This window comes from Amblyomma mixtum, chromosome 1, assembly GCF_055824585.1.
Source record: "Amblyomma mixtum isolate Tamu chromosome 1, ASM5582458v1, whole genome shotgun sequence".
In the NCBI taxonomy this organism is placed as follows: domain Eukaryota; kingdom Metazoa; phylum Arthropoda; class Arachnida; order Ixodida; family Ixodidae; genus Amblyomma; species Amblyomma mixtum.
The window spans coordinates 198,350,125-198,371,626 of record NC_143012.1 but is presented as its reverse complement, the minus strand read 5'-3'; the positions used below and the strand labels follow the sequence as shown (position 1 = coordinate 198,371,626).

Below are 21,502 nucleotides of genomic sequence, written 5' to 3'. Positions count from 1 at the left end.
CCAGCCGCCTTTATTTTTCTCCACCCACCACTGCCGCCGACGTTCAACGGCTCACCGGGCGAGGATCCTGAAGAATGGCTGGAACAGTTTAACCCTGTCGCCGTATTCAAATGTTGGGATGACCAGACTAAAGTAAGCCACCTTTTCTTCGCCCTGGAAAGGGTAGCCAGAATTTCGTTCGAAAACCATGAAGCTTCTCTGGCGACGTGGGAATTACACAAGCGAGAGTTCCTGAAGGCATTCACAAGCATCATCAGGAAACAAAGAGCTCAGTTATTTCTACAATCACGCATCCCGCGCCCGAATGAGTCAGTGACCGCGTACGTAGACGACGTGAAGCGCCTTTTTCAACGTATAGATTCTGACATGGCGGAAGAGAAGAAGGTGGAGCTTTTGATTCCTGGTGCTAAACAGGCCCTTTTTGGTGATCTGACCCGCAATCCTCCTAAGACGGTGGCTGAATTCACTAGCAAAGCAGCCACTATTGAAAAAACCTTGGAGGCGCGAGCCCGCCATTTCTATCGATAGCTCCAAGTGACCTCCACTACCCTGTCAGCATTCGCAGCATTCGCAGGCAACCTGCGAGATGTCGACCGCGCAGTTGTGCAGGAAGAGCTGCGTCGCCTGTTACCCCTGAGGAAATCGTCCGCGAAGAAGTGCAGCATGCGCTTGGCACCCCGTCATCTGCGCCTTCAGCTGCTGCTCCAGCCTTGACCTACGCCAGCTGTTCCCGAACGCCGCCCTCATACCCCGCCCTCCCAGCCTACGAACGACGCCCGAGACCCAGGAAATGAGACACCTGGAGGATTTCAGACAACCGCCCGCTGTGCTTCCATCGTGGTGGAGCCGGTCATATTCTTCCTCACTGCCCGTACCGCCGTATCGGTCTTCGTGGAATTTGCCATTTTCTTGCACCCTCCGCCGCATTCAAGACAAGTATTACTAGCCTCGACTGTCTGCCGATGTCGAAAATTATGTGGAACCCTGCCGAGATTCTCAGCGAAGAAAATGTAGATTTCACATAGTGGTGATTGCAGTCTGGAGAGCAGGAAGGCAGCGAAAATGGCATCCAAACGAAACCATTTGGGCTGGGTTGCGCCTGCAAAGAACCGAATCAGTCGGCGGCGGCGTAGCAAGAAGCGTGCTCGGCGGTCGTCGAACCGAATGCCCGCCGCTCTTGGTCGTGCTCTATTTAAAGCTGATAGCGAACTTTCGAGATAAAGCTTGCAAAGTTACAAGGACATTCTGGAATAACGTAGAAGCGGCTCCGCCTGCATGCGATCAATCGAGATAAACCTGGTCGCATCTTGCACCACAAACAAAGCGATAAAGCGGCGTGCAGGCAGCTTTAATGAACGAACAAACAACAACTACATATATTCGCGGTTATATACAGGTTATACAATAACACTGGAACGGTAGGTAATAATGACAATGTAGAATGAAAGCTTGAGCTTAGAGCAAAAGTAAGTGAGATCTGCAGCTAAATGTTTTTTTTTTTTCTAAAAACCAATGCCACAATCATGTCTTATCTCCAGGGAATGTACAGTCGTTGTCAAAAATATACAGCCCAAGGGGTTTGCTTCCAAGCAGCTCTTAAGCCCTTAAGCAGTTTTGACAGTCCTAAACTTGGGAGGATTGAGGACTTAAGTTCCTTTCCCCTTCACGAGATTAGGGTCCCTGAGTATTCAATAGGAGCCGCACTGCGGGGCTCAGAAGCAGACCCCTTGCGCTGTATACTTTTGATACAGACTGTACTTATTGCGATGAACGATGGGAGATTACATAGATTACGAGGGTCACATTACAGCAGTTGTGTCACATCAATTTATCGCGCGTTTTGGGTTTCCTTCTAATAAATTTGACGTATCCCTATAATAGTAGCATGCGGCACCGGTTCCTAACTAGTATAACCACATGTAAGTAATATCTAGGTTATTAATAACCTTTATTTGCAGAAAACATATAGACATTGTCAGTCTAATGTGCAGGATTGATGCGATCGGTCCAGGTAGTTGAATTTGTCTCGATGCGCTAACTATAGCTTTAGAAATTTGCATACAACGCAGGAGAACTCGAACTTTACTGTGCGCAGACAAAAAGAAGCGAAAACCATATTAAAAAATGTAGCACCCCACATAGCTGTGAACTGAAGGTCTTGGAAGACGCTCAAGAACCCCCCCCCCCCCCCCCCCCCCCCCCCCCCCCACCCCGCCTCCACGATAATTCCTCGAACCTCGAGAAGGCGGCGCATAAAAGCGTGGAACTCTAGAATGTACATACCGCCACAACGTAAAAGGGAACACACGATTACCATTGAACGAATCATAACTCTGCATATATAAGGAACAAGTACACTTTCATCTTTTCTCGGACAAGCTTGCTTCCGAACGAATAATACCCCGAAAGCCTTTTCTTCTTCAGTGTAAAAGTAACTGCAGAATTCATTATTCTGGGCATACGTGATGCTTCATTTTGTATTGGAGTTCCCTGTACCTGTTCACCGCTTCTCACGGAGTGCTGATTCACTTGACCACACCCCCTTCTGGCAAGGACCATAAGGGCGTAAACATTCAAGCACATGGCAGCGCTGCCTCACTGCTGATGAGGAAATCTTTAGATGACGTGACCTTTTTTTGGTAACGTGTCACAAAAACATTTTTAGTGTCTCTACAAGTGGCATATTTCTTTGCCAAATTTTATTGAATTAGTAAGCCTTTTATTCCAGTTCGTGCATACAGACTAGAGGTACCGAAGAAAATGCAGCGAATTATACACTGCTTAACAGGCTTCACCACCCATACAAGTCAGGAGCGGCACAAGGCAGTAAACTAATGGACAGATAATTAAAATGTTATGTGCACTTCAATAGAACAAAAGTGATAATGACACAAATATTTCACACAGTCGGCAGGAATAGTTACTGTAAAAAGTAAGCTGAAACATACAGTTGCGCAATATATGTAAATGTGAGCATGTTTCACATCATGGTAGCATATTGCTGAACTGCGCTCTTGCGCATGGCCGAAACATATTAAATAATTGTTCATGACTGAACACAGACTGTATTATTCAAATTTTATAACATTATAGAAGGCGATATCATAATGTCGGATACTAATCGGCGCCAACACAGAGCACACATTCAGGCTTATTGGTTTCGTTTGGTTTATTGGGGCCACATGGGGCCACTGGCAACCAGTCCGCGAGGTCATCCTAGCTTCTTCAAACGTCTGCTTAAGGCAGAAGAGCATGGAGAATTGAAGGCCCTCTCACCGATGTCCCTACTAGAGCAAAGAGACGAATTCTACAACTGGAAGGACACGGGAGAGGAGATTCTGACAAAGTAGGCATCTCTTCTTTCTTCTGAAAATGAAACGACCAGCTGCTGTCTACCTTGATCTGATCAATGGGACATACAGCGTCATGGCCTTGACAGTTTACTTCACCCTGGTGTGAGCGATTTCCACAAATATAGCAATATAAATAAACACTACTAAGGCGTTGGGGCAAGCGACCATATGTAGCTTATTTTTAAATTCCCACCATAGTGTGCATAACTCACTATATATATATATATATATATATATATATATATATATATATATATATATATATATATATATATATATATATATATATATAAATCAATCCCTATTTTTCGTTTCGTTGCTCGTAGCTTGTCTCCACTTGATCGGCACTGCACCGCCAGCGGTGGTTAGGTATAAACCCAGAATCACTATTGTCCGCGTAGATTCGCGCAATCCACTATTTAATACACTTCAAGCACACTCCATGAAACGGCTGCGGACTGGCTCTTCTGTGGGTTGAGCGGTGTCGCTGTCGCTGCAAACGATCATGAGACCACGCTATGCGCAGAGGCCCTGTTTTGTGGATTATGAAATTTACAAGGCCTTCAGTATTGGGTTTTGCAGTCGTAGAACGTCACCACATGCCTCACAGAAATTCTCAGGCATTGTGTGCGCAGCGGTGAAGGAGTTGTAAGCAGTTATGAGGAAAGGAATGGCAGGAGCTACTGGGGCGAGAACAACGGACTATGGCTAGGTATTTCTAGAGCATTCCTAAAGCACTCGTAATGTTTGTTAAAGCGCCGCTGGGCACTACACCAAGCGTGCTTTCAGGTACTGTCCCACATTTTTATGCAATCGTTCGGTGCCCGTCTCTGAGATCAGGTCCCCCAAGGAATAAGAAATATTGTATTGCGCTCATGCCATGCTTAAGGGTTCAGGAAGTAAACTGGTTAGAAAATTTTTGTTATAATAAACTTTGAACCATCTGTATCGATGAAACTTCTCGTAAAGCTGTGAAACAGCGCCTGAGCAGTGGGACAGTATTGGTGCGGGATTCTGTACAACTTTTTTAAGGTTTTTAGCTATTAGTGATTCCTCGAATGCGCGTACGAGCTTATTGTTCCTCATGTCGCCTATTGCAATGAACAGGGATTGATATCTAGTCTCTCAACGTTGCAAATAACATATTAACATTACAGTAATAAGACTTACCGATGTTTAACGGGTCTTCTCAGGAACAAGAAAGCAAGTAGCGCTCCGAAAATGGTCACAGCTGACACAGCCACAACGCTTGTCACAAGAGTAACGGTAGTGCTGGAACCTAAAAAAATAAGCGAACAAAGAGAAGTTTCGCATGCGCTGTCATGTTTGAAATGAAGCTGCAAGAGCATGTAAACATGGCGCTTTCGCGGTATATACGGAAACCACTTATACCTTCATCTCATAGGGTCGCAAATAAGAATTACCCCTAGACTGATAATATTATGCTTTCTAGAATGACCAAATCTAGCATCGTTACCTAAACTTTTTGAACAAAACGTGGTGTCTTACTACGCGCGTCTTCTCATCATGTTGCACGAACAGCTTTGCACTTGTTATCACGGACGAGTGGTGTGTACAAGCGAAACTCATCAAGTGCCGTGTTTTAACCAATTGGAATGGTGGGAGACTAGTGTCAACCAGAATTAAATAAAATTTGCACAAAATGCAGGTACGTTTGAAGAGCGCAAGGTCAGGAACAACTGGCAAGTTTGGACAATGTCACCCTTACAAACATCACAGATTTCTGTTATCGAACATCGACACACACACAAACACACACACACACACACACACACACACACACGCGCGCGCGCGCGCGCGCGCGCGCGCGCGCACGCACGCACGCACGCACACACACACATTGGATTGAAACTTGTGACGCTTACACCAAAAATGACTCCGTGATGACTTTTTTAACGTTAATTCTGAGGTTACAGGCACTGTGAGAATTAACACCATTAGTGTCACCCCACGTTTCAGCATTGCGCAAAAACCTTAAAAAATACACCTTTATATTGCCGGGCACATAACAAAGCTTAATCCTCCGCTCCTTTCACATTTCTCTTCTGAGTTGAATATTAGGCGATACTACAGTTAACTGGGCACGAGAAACCATATGTTTTCGAGTTAAACTTTTCTGCATGATGATTTGACTTACATGCTCTCACGCGCAACAGTAGCTACGGTATGAGAAAATAAGTGCATGAGCCTTGCCCGGAGCATAAAGAGACAGCTGTATTATAAATTTCCTAGTTATCACAATCCCGCCGACATTTTTTTTCTGCATTCACCAAGCTTCATCAGCGAGTGTTCAGTATTAAAGGAACTTTCCCGAGACTGACAAGCCTGACTTGGAAGAAGGCAGCACGATCTCCGTCGATAAACTGTAGCTTTGAAGAGAGAAAGGCATTAGACTGCCCGTCTTGAGCCTCGCGTGCGAGACAAGCACGTTGCATGAATGCTGTCTGATCTTAGGGGATATTTTTGCTGAGTTTTGTGCTACTGATTTAGTTTCACTACCAGCACTCTTTATTAAAACATGACTAACAAATGTTGGGATTAAGAGACTATCTTATCGCGATCAGATTACCTGTGACGGCCTCCTTGTCTCTCGCTGGCTTGGAGACGAGCTGGCAACGCCTGCCCTCGTAGCCATTGGAACAGTTGCATACGGGGCTCCGTTCGTAATAAGTCCACGTGCAAAAGCCTCCATTCAAGCACAGCTGGTTTGGGCAGACTGGCGGGTAGGTCAGATAGAAAAAGGTAAGTATTTTGATGAAACAAAAAAATGTAATAGTTCTACTCTGTTTCCTGGAACAAAGACAGGTCTGCCGAAGCACGACTGATTAGTACAAAATTTTCGAGCCAATGCACTCTCAGGTAACAACAAGCTTTTTTTTTTAGCTCTGAGTACTGCCATTAAAATGAAGACGCAGCTTCCATAGGAGCCCTGTTGCTCGAGAAACTATAATCAAAACACAAGAATGGACTGGAGCACGTCTTCAACAGTTTTGGAGTATGCCGATGTATGAGCAAACGAATATAGCTGTCTCTGCTTCGTGCTCCTAGTCTTCGTCAGTACATTGCAGCACATGCGATGGTGCATGCAGGTTGCTGCCCGACGATTGCTTCCTAAAATGGTACGTTCTTGTGTGCAAATTATACCATGCGAAACAAAGCCTTAGAACACAATCTTCGGCTTCGTACGACAAAAAACAACAGTACTTTGACCGTGTTTTAGCCGAACATACCCGTTGCTTTCTATTATGTCAGCTGTCCCGATTGCAAGTTAGTTTTAGGTTCTTTCTGTTTCAAGCCATAGCCAGCCAACATTTGGATGCACAATCGTGTGTACTTGGATTCGTGTACCTTGTTTTTATAGAGAAAGCCTGGGCTGTTGAAACCATGGCGGTCACCACTGAACTAGCAGCTAATGCGTCGAAACAGACTGTTTCATTTTTGAACATCAGATGACTACTACAGCCTTGTCACTATGAAATCACTTATTCTTATTAGATAAGAACCTGCAGCCAAAAAAGAAGATCATAAGATTCAAATCTGACGTGCGGACCTTTCTTTGTGATAATTTTTTTTTTTTACTCTTTAGGCGTAGCTTAAAGGACCTGTCAAGAAGTTAACTTTTTACTGACGTGGAAACTTCAACATTTCACTCCTACAGTTCTTACTGCCAGGCACTTCTAGGAATTAAAATGAAGAGCAAAGCAAAAAGTGAAGGCTTACCCTAAAATATTTACTTTTTTTTTAAAGTAACTGTTCTACGCAACATGTGGATCCGGCTGATTACTGTTATTCAGATTCGCCCTGAGGTTCGAGGACGCAGAAACATCGCTAAATTCTTGTTCTCCTGCTTGACGGTTTGAGAGCACACTGCGAAAATGGTGAGCATGACTCGCGAGAAAGGCTATAAGATGACCCTAAGAGACATTGGGCTGGCATACTGAAAAATATTGCGTCAGATTCGTGAGTGAATAACCTAAGTAGTCTATCAAGAGTTCAACCGCGCTCGTAGTACCATATTCAATCAGATAATGAGCGCGCGTTTGTTTTCTCTCAAATCTCTTAAAATTAAGAGGTGCATTCGTTACGCATGGTTGAAGGTTCGGTAAAATGTTGAAGCGGTGAAACCGGGACAAAAAGTGGGCCAGTGGAATGAAGTGGAAGCATGATTTTCGTGCGGGAGAGCATAGGCAAATACTTTTCTCTTCAGCATGAAAGCTTAACTCGCGTCCCGGCCAATAATGCTGTCCAATGAGACCGAAACAAGACTTAATTCTGGCACAACTTGCTGCATTGAAGCGAAGCCCAGTCGCGACAACTGTCTTCAACAGAGGACGCGTTACAGCATGGCCTTGTTATTTTGCCGAAAAAGTGAAGTGCATTTAGTAGGCAATTAAAAAAAAAAGCACTTTCTGACATCCAAATACGGTGGTGCATTCTTTTGTAAGTGCGTTCATTACGCGAGTAAATACGGTATGCCGTAATGCAGGAAGCCGTTGGCGATAACAGTCATGCTGCTTTGTACATATCGCGCTATGTAGCAATATCCCGAATATCATTTATTCTTATGTTTCTTTCAACAGCTCGGCCTAACGAGCGGCGTGTGCCCTCTAACATGACTACACTCCGTTTTATACATCAGGTGCAACGCCGTCAAAGCAAGCGATCTTTTTCGCGCTGACTAAACCCGCGATAAAAAAGTAATGCGTACTTTGTGGAGAGCAAAAAATAGTCAGTGTTTTGCTTGCAAGCTTCTTACATAATATATTTGTCATGAGCTTGATTAAACTGGCTCTTATTGTTGACGACACGCTGCTGCTTTATCGTGTCGGACAACTCAACCACAAAACGAGGGCGGAGAAACAAGCCCTTCTCTAGTTTGTCATGCGGTCCTTCCGTACCTCTGACAACGTTGCACCTTATTTATGTCAGCAACTTTAGGTAAGCGTGCGTAAAAAACATTGCGAGAATCTTGGAGCTCCTCCAGTTTTTGTTGATTTCGAAATATTATTCCTGTTTAACTGAAACTTTGCAAACTTAGCACCCGAAAAGTTTCTTTGCTGACATTCAGTCTTTATCTCTAAGTGAAAATAAGCTGCACGAGCAATCATTTAGCGCTCCATTTTAGGCACGCATGTTTACGGCTCAAGAAGAAATTATACGTAATTTTTATTGAAAAGAAAATATTCTTTTTCAGACTTTAGGAAAGCGCACAAGCTCAAGCGGCAAACAAAAGTATTTTTGTTATTTTTTACTCGGTTTGAAGAGTCTTCCTATATATATTCTTAAAAAAAAACGTGCTGCATAATATTACTGGTGTATAGGCGCAGCACACCTCACGGGAACTTTTTTGTCCACCCTGCTGCCTTCGCCATCTTCAGCTATTATAAGCTAAACTATCCATAAAGAACGCGCCTGAAAATTTTTGAGAGCAGTTTCGTTTCCTGTATAGTGTTTCTGGTTATTATTAGGAACTTTTCAATTTTCTTCTTCCCTTCGAACTTTACAAATTTACTACACAGGATGTTTTTGCTAAATGCTAAATATCAATGTATTTATCTTTGAAAAAAAAAAACTAAAACCCTACCTAGGTTACTCTGCGCTCTGTATATGCTTATCTCCTGAAGAATTTAAAATTTACTAGATGATGTTTTGCGCTTATGACATTTAAGAAACCACTATAAAATAAACGTACTGAATGAAAAAAAGCAACGCATTTTTAATGTACTGTTTTTATTCATTCTAGGTATCCCAGGAATGAGCGGTCTTTACTTCGGCCAAATGAACCAAAGCGTTGAAGTGCGTTCTAACTAGAGAGCAACAGTCTACGATTACCAAGCAAGCGCTGCAATTACAAAACAATAGTCTAGTTTTCAAGATCCTCATTTTAACAGATGGTCGCCCATAAATGCATTCGTAGATCACAGGTGAACGACCGGGAGTCTGCAATCTGCAGTAACTTCACAACGCAGTCAAAAAGGTGAAACGCCTATCCAACAACTTTATAGGTAAAAAAAAATTTAAAAAACCGGGCTTCATACAGGAAAAAGTAGGAACAGAAAGACACGCGAAAGTTTGCAGACGTTTAATTAACATTGCGTTCAGAAACATTTAGACAATGATGTTGACAGTGCGTTTTTTTTTCTTTTTTTAGACTTAAATATCAGCAGAAGCCTTGTTTTGGTCGCAGTTTTTCGCAACGAGAAATGGGCTACTAAGTGATAATGATGATAGTATTCATATCAAACTCAGGCCAAATGCAGTGATGCAAATGAATGCCTTCAAATGTTGTCGGTACATAGTTGGTTTCAACTCTGAAAGCAAAAAAAAAAAACAATTTACGCACCCCCACACAAGAACTCATCCGCACCGCCGAAGCAGTCGTCCTGGCCGTCGCAAAGAAGTGAACGTGGCAGGCACCGAGGAGACGCTTCGCCAGCACAGAAAAATTCATCTTCCCGGCACTGGTCGACGCTTCCTGCGTTCAGAACACAAAACTATATTAAAATGAAATCAGATTCGCAACGTTATGATTATTTTTATTATTCGAACAGCAGTTTCTGATTCCTACTTCCTAGCAGCAGCAATCATTTGTCACTAAATCCTTTCCCGCGAAAATGTCGAAGTCCCCCTGTCTCGACTTACCGCTATGAAACATAGAAGTATGCTTTTTAATTTACCATACTTCAGTAAAAGCGTAAGAGAGTCTGAATGCAGTCTAAATGATCCTCTCTGAAATTGATATCTTGAGCAGACAGATTGAGTATAGACACAATGCCTATCTGCACAACGTACTTTTAAAGGTTAAACAGAAAAGAAATAATCCTAGCCTGAATTCTAAAAACTGTGCAAACCAAGTGGTTTTATGTTAATGCGCGTTCCTGACGCAGCCGACATAGTTGCTTCAATCAAAGGCACTCTCAACTGAACTATAAGTAGACGGCGCTAGGTGCTGTACTTTTGGGGGCAGATGTCTCCAGCACGCAAGAAAAGTAATTTTGGTGCCTAGGCCATCCCAAGACTGTCAGGGACCACCCCGATTTCCTGAGATGGATGCCAACCTATGAAGTGTGGTCTCGAAGCACTGGCTAATGACAGAAAGTATTTGTTTCATCTGTTGCTCTACCGCCCTACCACAACTAATTCATCATCTCCAAGTGACTTCACACATTCGAAGTTTCCACGATAATCCAATTACAGCTAACTTCCTCGCCTTTAACACCGCTGTCCCGGGTAAGAAAACATTTCACATCGTCAAAAGCCTCAGGAGAAGGCAACATCTTGCAGCAACCATACCCACTGAAAGTCTGCCCTACCCTTACGCATACACCTAATTTGCGCGTGCCTTTAACGCGCCGGTACTTTCATGTGACTAGTTGTGCAGCCTCAACAAGCTCTGCTTCGTTCCGCAGCCCTGAAACCATTATCTCGTATTCGCATATAGACAGAAGACACAAGCACCACACGAATAAAGAAAAGAAAATCTCATGTAAATTAAATAAGACAACCCATGCATGCCTCTGAGTGCTGGCCGTTCCCTTGCTTGCGGAGCTGGTGATGTTGCATCCATCTTTTCCTCTTCACCTCCCCTTCCTTGTTCATCTTTTTTTTTAATAATTCTTTTCTGCACTAGACTAGTTTATACATTTTACAACTGGATTCTTTCTAACCGCGATATATTAGCGGTGCAGGCGACGTTTTCTCCGTTACCTCAACCTAATATGCGCAATTTTCAAGCACAAAAAAAGGAGGATATCAGCAACTTGCGTGCCGTTTTTTGATACCAGGATATAATACTGCGGATATAACACTGCAGGCTTCGCTGGAGTTTTGGAAATTTCTACACGCAGTGCTGGTGTGACTTCCCTTTAAGCATTACTGGCCTCGACCCAAGGCTTCGATCCGGTAAGCTGGCGATGTGCTTTCATATATCCCACTTCTTTTGTGCCATCGTTCTATACTACTGACATCTCACTCACTCACGAAAACAAATCCTACCGATTTCGAAGCAACTTGCAGTAATTTCGAAAGATGGTAAATACTGTATGATAAGGCAAAAAACCTAGTTCCTCATCGATGCTGGCGGGTTAATTAAAATGAAATTTATTACAAAACAAAGTTTTCAAAAGATTCGGTCATTCAATACAAAAATAACTCAAAACAATATCTCCATCCCCCCTAACCTTACTTCGATGCCGTCATTAACTTATGAAAACAGGTGCCAGGTTATCGAAAGCAGCCTTTGTCTCATATATGTCTAATGTTCCTCTGAACAGCGCTGCTTCTAGGAAATGTGTAGAAAGTTTCCGGCCGTGGCATGCTACGACAGAGAAGGCATTTGCGCGGAGAAAGTCGTTCATGAATTTATGGTGTGAACGAAAAAATTTGGACGTGCACGTAAGCTCCGCCTTCAAGGGTGTGTCGTTACAACGTTAGTGTGTCCCGTCACTGGCCCATTTTGCCCACGCACACGGTTGCTATGTTACGTGAAAGACCACTGGACACACATACATAAAGCGCGGCTTTAACGAAGCCGTACGAACGTGCCTGCGGCACCTAGGGGTAGCGCGTGATGAGCACCCGAAGAAACAGGGGTTTAATTTTCGAATAATTATTCCAGTTTTCTTTTCAGCGCTATTTATTTTATATACTTACATGTCATGATGACGTTTCAGTCATAGTGAGACATGTGACCATCAGTTTTATAATGCTTTAACCCCTTTTAACTCCACATCTCCGCGCGTGGCGTCACGACCTATTAAATCAATTGGGCTTTCCCGCAAACAATGGCGACGACGGGCACGTCGGATTCTATCCGGAACGGGATCCTTAACAGTGTCATAAAAAAATCAGATACACGACGAATTGCGCCCGCGTGTAATCATTGTCCCTGAAACCGAACATGAGCTTCAAGCATGAGTCTTTCCTTGGCGATGGCAGCTGGCACTTTCAGCACCGTCTGTCGTCTTTGCAATCGATATATTAAGTTAAATACCTTTAAACTTATGTTTATTTCCGGTCACCTTCCAGACGACACACTTAAAGTGCGCTGTATGAAGTACATATGCATTCTAATGTGTATTTCCTCTGTAACTCTCGCTTTTTTTTCCTTATGTGACCCAATTCAGTTTCAGTCCTGCCTTCAAGTGATCGTTTAGTTAGGTAGATGTGCTATGCTACTTACAGTAATGTGGAGCAAGGCCTACACATATTGAGTTCGCCGAATGTTTTTGCTTCAAGTCACTGTAAACTGCCGTCTCTAGGCGTTTTGAAGTAGGACGCATTGTTCCTCCATTAATGCTCATGACATAACCTTTTCACGCATTTCCCCTTTCCAGATTCTGGGTGTTATCATGCGAACACACATGCGCCCACTCGGTTTCATCGCCAATAATGCGGTCGCAGTAAAAAAATAATTAATTTTAAATGCATAGACTGCTCTTAAGATTCCCCGTAAGCAGAGAAAGACTTTGGACTGGCCTTGAAAAAAATTGCAAAAATTGAAACTAAGTACGCTCATTTATATTTTTTCTATGCGGTCCGTCTTCTTTACCGCCAGACCGACCATTACTGTTCGAAGAACTTTCACTTTAGCTGCCGGTGTCGTAAAAAAAAAAGTCCATATTTCTTATGCCCGTGTTCACGCACCGCAGTTTTCGTCCAGTCGGTTGGGACAGTCCTGGACGCCATCGCACAGAAACACCGCCGGGATGCAGGTCGCACCGTCACGGCAGCTGAACTGGCCGCGGGAGCACTTCACCGATGTCTTCGGCGTTGAGGGAGTGGGATCCGTACTCGTCACTTTCGAAGGAGTAGCGTCTTGGGACGGGGAAGTGTGCCGTTCTGGAGCCAGCGAGGAAATCGTGTTTGAAAAAGTGTTACAGCAGCGAAAATAAATACAGCAGTCATAAAGCATTGCAGCCTCTGGCTGCAGAAAATAAAGATTTTTGGGGAAAAACGGTCTTTGAAGGCCGGAAATGCTAGGAAGACCAACACTACAAAAATAACTTCGAAACATTTGTGTGCAGGATAGTCTGTCTGTGTTACTACAGAGACGCAATAACCGCATGCCGCCTGACTACATCGTTTTAACCCAGGGAGCAAACTCAGCACCGTTAACTATTACTGTTCTAGTGGCAGTCCAATTAGATTTGTTTGCATATTCACGAAAATCCCTTGGAACTTCCACAATAAGCGTATCTTTTTTTTTCTTGCCTTTACAGGCAACGGGAGACTCATGTGAATTGAATGCACTTGGACGATAAGCATCTGAGAGCGTTGCTGCTGGATGCGGTGGAGGCACAGGCTACCGAAGTGAACTGCCTTACCTGACACAGGTTGGATGCGGTCCACGGCCATCGCCCCGTCAGTCCCTTCTCCTCGAGTGACTTCCACTGACAACCGGCAGTTTGTACCACGCTTGAGTGGCACGTCCAACGCTTTCCATTCCGACACTTCGTCTAACTCCCGAGAATACTGCATTTCGGTTTCTACCAAGGCGCCGTGCCCGTAGCATAGGACGGAGACTTTCGCTGCCACGATATCTGTAGAATTAAGAGAAGAGCGAGGAACATTAGTATTTTAGTGGGTAGCTTTTATTGGTAAATTCTTATTAGACAAGTAAGCCGAACCTGGCCACGCTTAATGCTAGAAACATATCTGGTTTGCCTAGCCTACAAGTGCTGTTATAGGAACTAGGGGGTAATAAATGGGATATCCCAGGGCTTAGCAAAGTTAGGAGGCCAGATGGGGAGCATAACTAAATACTAAGGGGAGTTAATCTACACTGCTATCATCGATTCGCGGACAGACGAGAATTAGGAGTGGGATTCCTCATCAATCAGGATCCTGCCTTGGCCACCAAATGGAGGCTGGCAGTATTGAATAAATAAAAAAAAAATATAGCTGGCAACGTACAGGACTTCTATAGTATTAACGAGAAGTTGGCAGCTATCGTAATTAAGCTTAATAAGAATTACAAGCTGAAGGTGGTGCACGCCTACCCGCCTGCATCCGGCCATAATTACCTGATGGTTGTAAGATTCTATAAAGACGTGGAATCGGCAATGAATAAAGTAAAATCAAAGCACACTGTACTGATGGGCTACTTTAATGCAAAGGTAGGCAAGAAGTAGGCCGGAGACCAGGCGTTAGGTGACTAGGGCATAGGCTCCAGGATTAGCAGGCGCGAGTTATTAGTAGAGTTCGCAAATAGATATAACATACGGATCAAAAATATCTTCTTCCTGAAACGAAAGAACAGGAAGTGCACATGGAAAAGCTATGAATTATGAGAGTAAAATGAAACAGACTTCTTATTATGCGCTCACCCTGGCATCATGCGGGATGTGGAGTTCCTTAGAAAGATACGTCGTAGAGACCACTGAATGGTAAGGTCTCGATTTAGCTTAGGCTTGAACCGGAAGACGATCTTATTGCGTAATCAATGAACGATAATCTAAAAGCTATTAATATCAGTGAGCACTAGAAGCAGGCGGAAGGATATGGTTCGACAGAATACCGGCAAGCTATGTAAGGAGAAGAAATACTTGATTAAGAAGCGCAAAGGCATGAAAGCATTTAACCGCACAGACAGAACAGAACTGGCAGCGTCATCCGAGTTAACCAATAAGCACAAGCTAGCCGACATAAGGAAATATGGAGAGAATCGAGAGTACTCCAAACAACGGAGGAAGCCTAAAAGAGATCAAGAGGAAACTAGGCAATGGTAAAAGCCATGTGTATGCCTTAAGTGACAAAGAGGGCAATGTTATTAGCAATATGAATGAGATAGTTAAAGTATCCGGAGTTCTACACAACTCTATACATTAGCAAATGTAATCGGAACGTTAATGAGAGAGGCACAGTAATGGGACATCCCGGCAGCAACGAAAGTGGAAGAAAGCCTTAGGAGCAATGGAAATAGGGAAAGCAGCTGGTGAGGATCAGGTAACAGCACATCTGTTGAAGCACGGAGAGATTGTGCTAAAAAAAACTAGCCACCCTATATACGCGATGCCTCATGACATTGCGCGTGCCAGAAGCTTTTAAAAACGCTAATATAATCTTAATTCATAAGAAAAGATGACATCAAGGACTTCCATAATTACAGACAATCAGCGCAATGTTCGTTTTTTACAAGGTATCTACTAAAGCAATGGATAGTAAATTCAAGACAACCATATACTTCAAGTTACTAAATGACCAGGTAGGCTTTCATGAAGGATACTGCACAATTGACCATATTCACACTATCAATCAGATGACAGAGAAATGCGCGGAATACAACAAGCCCCTATATATAGTCTTCACTGATTACGAGAAAGCATTTGACTCAGTGTAAACCGCGGCAATCATACAGACAGTGCCGAATCAGTGTGTAAAAGAGTGTTATGTGAAAATACTGGAAGTTATCTATAACAACCGCCCAGCTACCACGTCATTCCTTAAGTCAGCAATAAAATTGTACTAAGAAAGGGTGCCAGGCAAGGAGGCACAATCTCTCCAATGCTATTTACCGCCTGTTTACACCAGATATTCCCCAGCCTAGATTGGGAACAGTTGGGGATAAAAGTAAATGGAATATACCTAAGTAATGTGCAATTCTCTGATGACATTACCTTGCTAAGTCAGTCAGGAGATGAACTGCAAAGCATGATCAATGAATTAGACAGGCAGAGCAGTACGGTTGTTCTAAAAATTAACGCGCAGAAAATAAAACTAATATTCCACAGGTTCGCAAGGGAACAGCAGTTCACGATTTTAACGAGGTGCTGGATGGGCTAGAGTAATGCGCCTACTTAGGGCAGGTAATGACCGCTGATGGGATCATGAGAGGGAAATAACAAAAAGAATAAAAATGGGGTGGAGCGCATATGGCAGGTTCTCTCAGAACTTGAATGGCAGTTTACCAATATCGCTCCGGTGAAAAGTATTGTCACCTACTGGAGATCGCAATCCAAGCAGTGAGGTAGACAGCGAAAGAAGGCTTCCAAAAGAAACTGTTTATTGGGCTTACCTGCCCCCACAGTGAACTGAATGACTCGGCGGCAGCGAAAGCAACAAGCGTTTTCGGCGGTCGCCGAATGGAATGCCAGCCGCTCTTGGCTATGCTCAATTTAAAGCTGATAGCGAGCTTTCGAGATACGACGTGCAATGAAACCACAACAGTCTGGAGCAATGTAGAATCGGCTAGGCCTAGATGCGATCAAACGAGATAAATCTGGTCACATCTTGCATCACAAACAAAGCGATAATGCCGCGTGCTGGCAGCTTCGACGAATGAACAAGTAAACTGAACAAAGATTCGCGGCACTATACAATAGTTTTATCTTATCGATGCTGACCTATGGGGCAGAAACATGGCGGCTAACGAAAAGTGTTCAGCTTAAGTTTAGGACAACGCAACGAGCTATGGAAAGAAAAATGATAGGTGTGACCTAAGAGACCGGAAGTGGAAAGAGTGAGAGAGGGAACAAACGCTGGTTAAGGATATCCTGGTCGAAATGAAGAGGAAGAAATGGGCTTGGGCACGAATGCAAAGGCAAGATAACCGCTGGTAACTGAGTGGGTTCCGAGAGAAGGCAAGCGTAGCAGAGGGTGGCAGAAGGTTAGGTGGGCGGATGAGATTAATAAGTTTTGGGGGATGAGAGAGGCCTTTTCCCTGCAGTGGTCGTAGTCAGGCTCAGGATAATGATGATTAGTTAACGAGCCGACTAGGTAGCGCGTCTTGGCTGTATTCTGATGCTCAGCGCAACTGATAAGGCTATGCCGAAAAAGCGCTATTTTAAACTTTGCAGAACATCTTCAGCGAAACACCCCGCATAAAGACTACACTTTTCTGAGCACTCTTGACTCTGCTTGATTGCATAGCTGATGGCTTCTCGTAATTAGTGGTATGCCTGAAATGCACACATCATGCAAGTGAAAACTATCGCGAGGAACAGGTGTCAATCAAACTTTGTCTTGCAATATTTTTGGAAAAACGACTAGCACCATTGAATCCAAGAGAAGGCAAGCGTAGCAGGGGTCACCGGAAAATTAGTTCGGTGGATGAGGTTTAGATGTTTGCGGGGATACGGTGGCTGCAGCTGGCAAAAGAAAGGGTTAATCGGAGAGGCATGGGAGAGGCATTTGCCCTGCAGTGGGCGTAGTGAGTCTGATGATGATGATGATGATTTTGCTCACGACCAGTTGAGCTGTGCATTCAGCGAACCGTAAGGTCTTTCATGTTCTCTTATAACAACACCCAATATAGTAACTCCAGTCATAGTAGGATTATATTTTGAGTAAATACGAGTAGATAAGGTTCTATCAATTTTTCTGACGCTTTCGTAGGGGAGTATAACTGATATAATAACCAGTAAAAGACGACAGACCCGCAACGTAACAACGAACACCTGTCCTCTCAACTGCGTTTTGCCTTAATAGCCAAGGTTGAGAAAGTGGCTTATGCGCATACTATTGTAGAAGGCTCCTGACTAATTTCTTCAATCAAAGCTGTTTAAAAACTTTCAGTGTTACAAATGATTTGTTCGATGCCTAATAATTCAACCTTTATCTATTGCTAATAATGGAAACAGCAGCTGATGTTTATTCACAGCCCACTGCACTTTGCTCAAGTGTAGCACGCAATGCGACTTCCGAATTTGTTACTGCTAAATGTTGGGAAATCAAACAGGACCATACAAAATTAATTTGAGCCCTTAATGGCATTAATCCATGTATGCCTTGGGTTCTATATTGTGGAAAGCGCTTTTTTCAGCAGTAACTCAAACTTTCATTGTGTAGAGAGGTTTCTGCCGCTATCATGTAATAAGGGAGTAATTACTCATTGGCATCCACCCAAGCGCAGCCATACGGCTGCAAAGGAAAGCTGCATATCTTTCTAAGAACCTTCTTAGTTAAAGGAAAATTCGTCCTGGTCCGAGATTCGAACCCGGGACCTCTGCTTCACCGGAGCAGTCGCTCTACCAATTGAGCTAACTGGGACGAGAAGCTTAACCAGGGCGAGAGCGAATTGATCATTGACTCGAAGAGGGAACAGTGTTGGTCAAATCTTTAAGGGAATCTCCCAAGGTGGAGTAGATCTGTAATAAAGTAATTACTCACTGGCATCCACCAAAGCGCAGCCCTAAACCTGCTTACGTTCAAAAGGCTCTAAACTTTTCCAGTAGACGCTTTGCGTTTTGTGCGCTCACTTTTTGTACTGTGTACGTACAGTAAGAGCTTCTAGTCTACTCTGGCAGCAGTGACCTGATACGACTGCATTGTCTACGCTGTGATTTCTTAAGAAAATCAAGTAAGACTTGAGCATTCAAATAAAAAAGACACCAAGGAAGGAATGGATAAACTTTATTCCAATCAAAAGTGATTATAAATAGGTCTATAGAGCCGCTGAACAATGTTTCAAGATTTACCACTTGCAAGAGGTAGCGCATTTGCCAGGTCTCTTCCTACAGAAGACGCTACTGAGAGAACTATTTCTATCAGTAAAAGCTTTATTCTCAATTCTCAGGTGAAAAAAAGAACATTTCATATAAGAAATATTTTATTACTTCTGATTTGCTGAAGTTCAGGCGTACATCGGATAAATTTTGCGGATTCGCTTTGTCAGTAGACCGAGTAAGGCGACTGAGAGGCGCCCAGTTGGGCTAGTATAAAGGGGAAAAATAGTCTTTTTATTGAAAGGATTGGAAATAGAATGATTGAGTGCGAGGTTGGGTGTTTATCCTACTCGCACAATCTAGACCTTTTCCTGTTCTGAAATAAAATAGGTCGTATAGAGATGAAAAGTTTTAGAGTGCCAAGCATTGCACAAAATACCGAAAGATAAGTCTGAATGGCATACCGTGAGGAGTAGCTTCTCCTGGTTGTGCAACAGGTGCAACATGGCTACAGATTTATTAACAGTGACGAATCAGACGGAGTCCACTTACCTGGCCCGTTCCTGAAGTACTTGACGGCTATCTTCGTGTTGTCATCAAGGATATCAAATGGTGCACTCAATAGGCCCGCTGTTTTCGCCAGAAGAGACTTCGGAATCAGCCGGTTGCCTTTTATACCTACTGTCAAGTCGAGGTATGCAAACGACGATGATTGATCTGCACATCAGATTTCGGAACTCAGACATAGATCATCCCTTTTGAGATTCCACTTGTCTCATGCGTTTCCCACACACCCGCACACGCAAAAACCCTTAAGCTTGCGCACTTAATTTATTGTCAGAAGTGTTTCAGAAGTTAAGTCCGCATTGTTCCGCTCTCTCCCCAGTTGGCTATGTTACGCAGTAAATTGAAATGGTTTAACATGCAGTTATTGACATCCGACTCTAAATCAAGAAGGAAGTTCGAAGGGCGGCTGTAACTGGTATAGACCGCTGTTGTTCTGTGGTTCTTAGCAGAGGCATACGCCCATCAGTGGAAGTGCTTGCGCTAATTATGGTGATTACGTTAATGGCGGCAATGACGACGTCAGCATCTGATGTCAATGTAATTGGATAATTCTTGCCATGATAGTTTACTTTGTTGCGCCCCATGACAGACTGAACGAGTTACACTGTATTATAACACCGTGACAGGAGCGGATATATGCGGGCCTGTTGAGCAGGCAAGAGCAATATTTGCAGAATGCATTTTTTGCGCTTCCTTAGTCAAAAGAATATAAACCAATGCCCCTTAATTCCGAATTAAAAACAATTACGGCCCTCTTAAATCTGCTTTGTTCCCGAGCTGTATTCGGCGTACGCACTTGATTCGGAGGAAAAAGGGGCTAGCGTGACATGCATCGAATCTTTCTTTCTTTCTTCCTTTTTTATTGGAGAAAATTTAAAACAAATTGTCTCAGGAGGCAATAGCAAAAGGCCCGGATGCGGCCTGACCAGACTATGCCGCTCTGACAGCATAGGCAGCATGTGTGTACTTATGACTATACATCATGCGTAGACCCAAGTGTAAAACATCAATCAAATATAGTAAGGCACACGCCGTCTTAGGTTACACTCTAATCTTTTGTAGAAGGAAGAGGAAAATAACTTATTTGAATTGTGATAATACAAAAGCAATCTCTTATCTGCTGCATTAAGTTTATCAGTAAATAAAAATGTTTCACCAAACAAATCTTGATAATGCTGAATGTAATCCGGTGTACATAAGTAATGGGATATGATCTATAGTGCATGATGGTAGTACAACATAATAATGGTTAATAGCACCAAGAGTTTGCTCAGTAGTTTAACCCATGCACCTCCTGCTCAGATAAAAATATTACTTTAATTTGCTTTTTGAATCGGACTGCAGAGACTACATAACTTAGTAAGTTTAATATGTCAAGGTACTTACTGAAGAGTTCTGGTATTTGCGACAATAACATCTGTATGCCGTAATTGGTACGTGATGTGGTCTAAACTATTTCGCTCTGTCCAAGTTCATACGGGGACTGTCTAGCTTGATAGTTTTCTTGAAATTTCGTTATATCTGCACGGTATTGGCGTAGCTCTTCCAGAGATAGTTCTTGTTTAAACAGTTTTTTTTATCTGAAGCAAGCTATATATGGTAAAATATGGCGCCGTGCTTTCCGTGTAGGGCACGTTTCCAATCGCCCGCATAGCTCGCTTTTGTAATGGTAATTGGCATTTCACATTTGTCTCAGTTGTCGTTGACCACACCGGAGAACAATAAATGAGACGGGAGTGGACAAGTACATAGTATATTTTACGTTTATTCTCTTGTGTTGCATCGATGGCTTAATAAAAGATTACTGAACGCCAAGTTTTTCGGCCTGGATACTGGGCGGTGGCTCAATGTTAAAAAGCTTGCTTACTAATTTCCGACACTGAGTCAGAAACCTGAAGGTGCTGCAGGATGGTCACTATATTGAACGAATGCTGTTCAGAACCGGTAACTAAAGAACTTCTGAGTGGAAACTAATTTCAAGCGGGTGTCAGTCCATATTTTTTCTTCACTATTAATCAGAAATTTGCATCAGTTCCGTGTGCTTAGAGTGCGCAGTATACCTTCCTGAGCAAGCAGGCATGCTGTCTTATATTACGAATAGCGGAGTTTTGCTAGTTACCGAACGTTCCTGAATACATTATCTTCCATTCGAAGAGTCTTTTGTCGTGCAGTGTTTGA

The 21,502-nt window shown here is 43.3% G+C and overlaps 1 protein-coding gene across 1 annotated transcript in view; it reads right to left on the bottom strand.

Moving 5' to 3' along the window:
• Positions 1–21,502, bottom strand: part of LOC149370510 (MAM and LDL-receptor class A domain-containing protein 2-like) — a 94,065-nt gene that overhangs the window by 2,788 nt on the left and 69,775 nt on the right. The window contains exons 21-26 of the mRNA XM_089577884.1: positions 19,310–19,474; positions 13,700–13,915; positions 13,020–13,214; positions 9,718–9,849; positions 5,944–6,090; positions 4,524–4,632 (exon numbers count right to left, since the gene is read on the bottom strand). Coding sequence (XP_089434010.1) covers positions 4,524–4,632; positions 5,944–6,090; positions 9,718–9,849; positions 13,020–13,214; positions 13,700–13,915; positions 19,310–19,474 — 964 coding nt within the window. The remainder of the gene's footprint in view (positions 1–4,523; positions 4,633–5,943; positions 6,091–9,717; positions 9,850–13,019; positions 13,215–13,699; positions 13,916–19,309; positions 19,475–21,502) is intronic.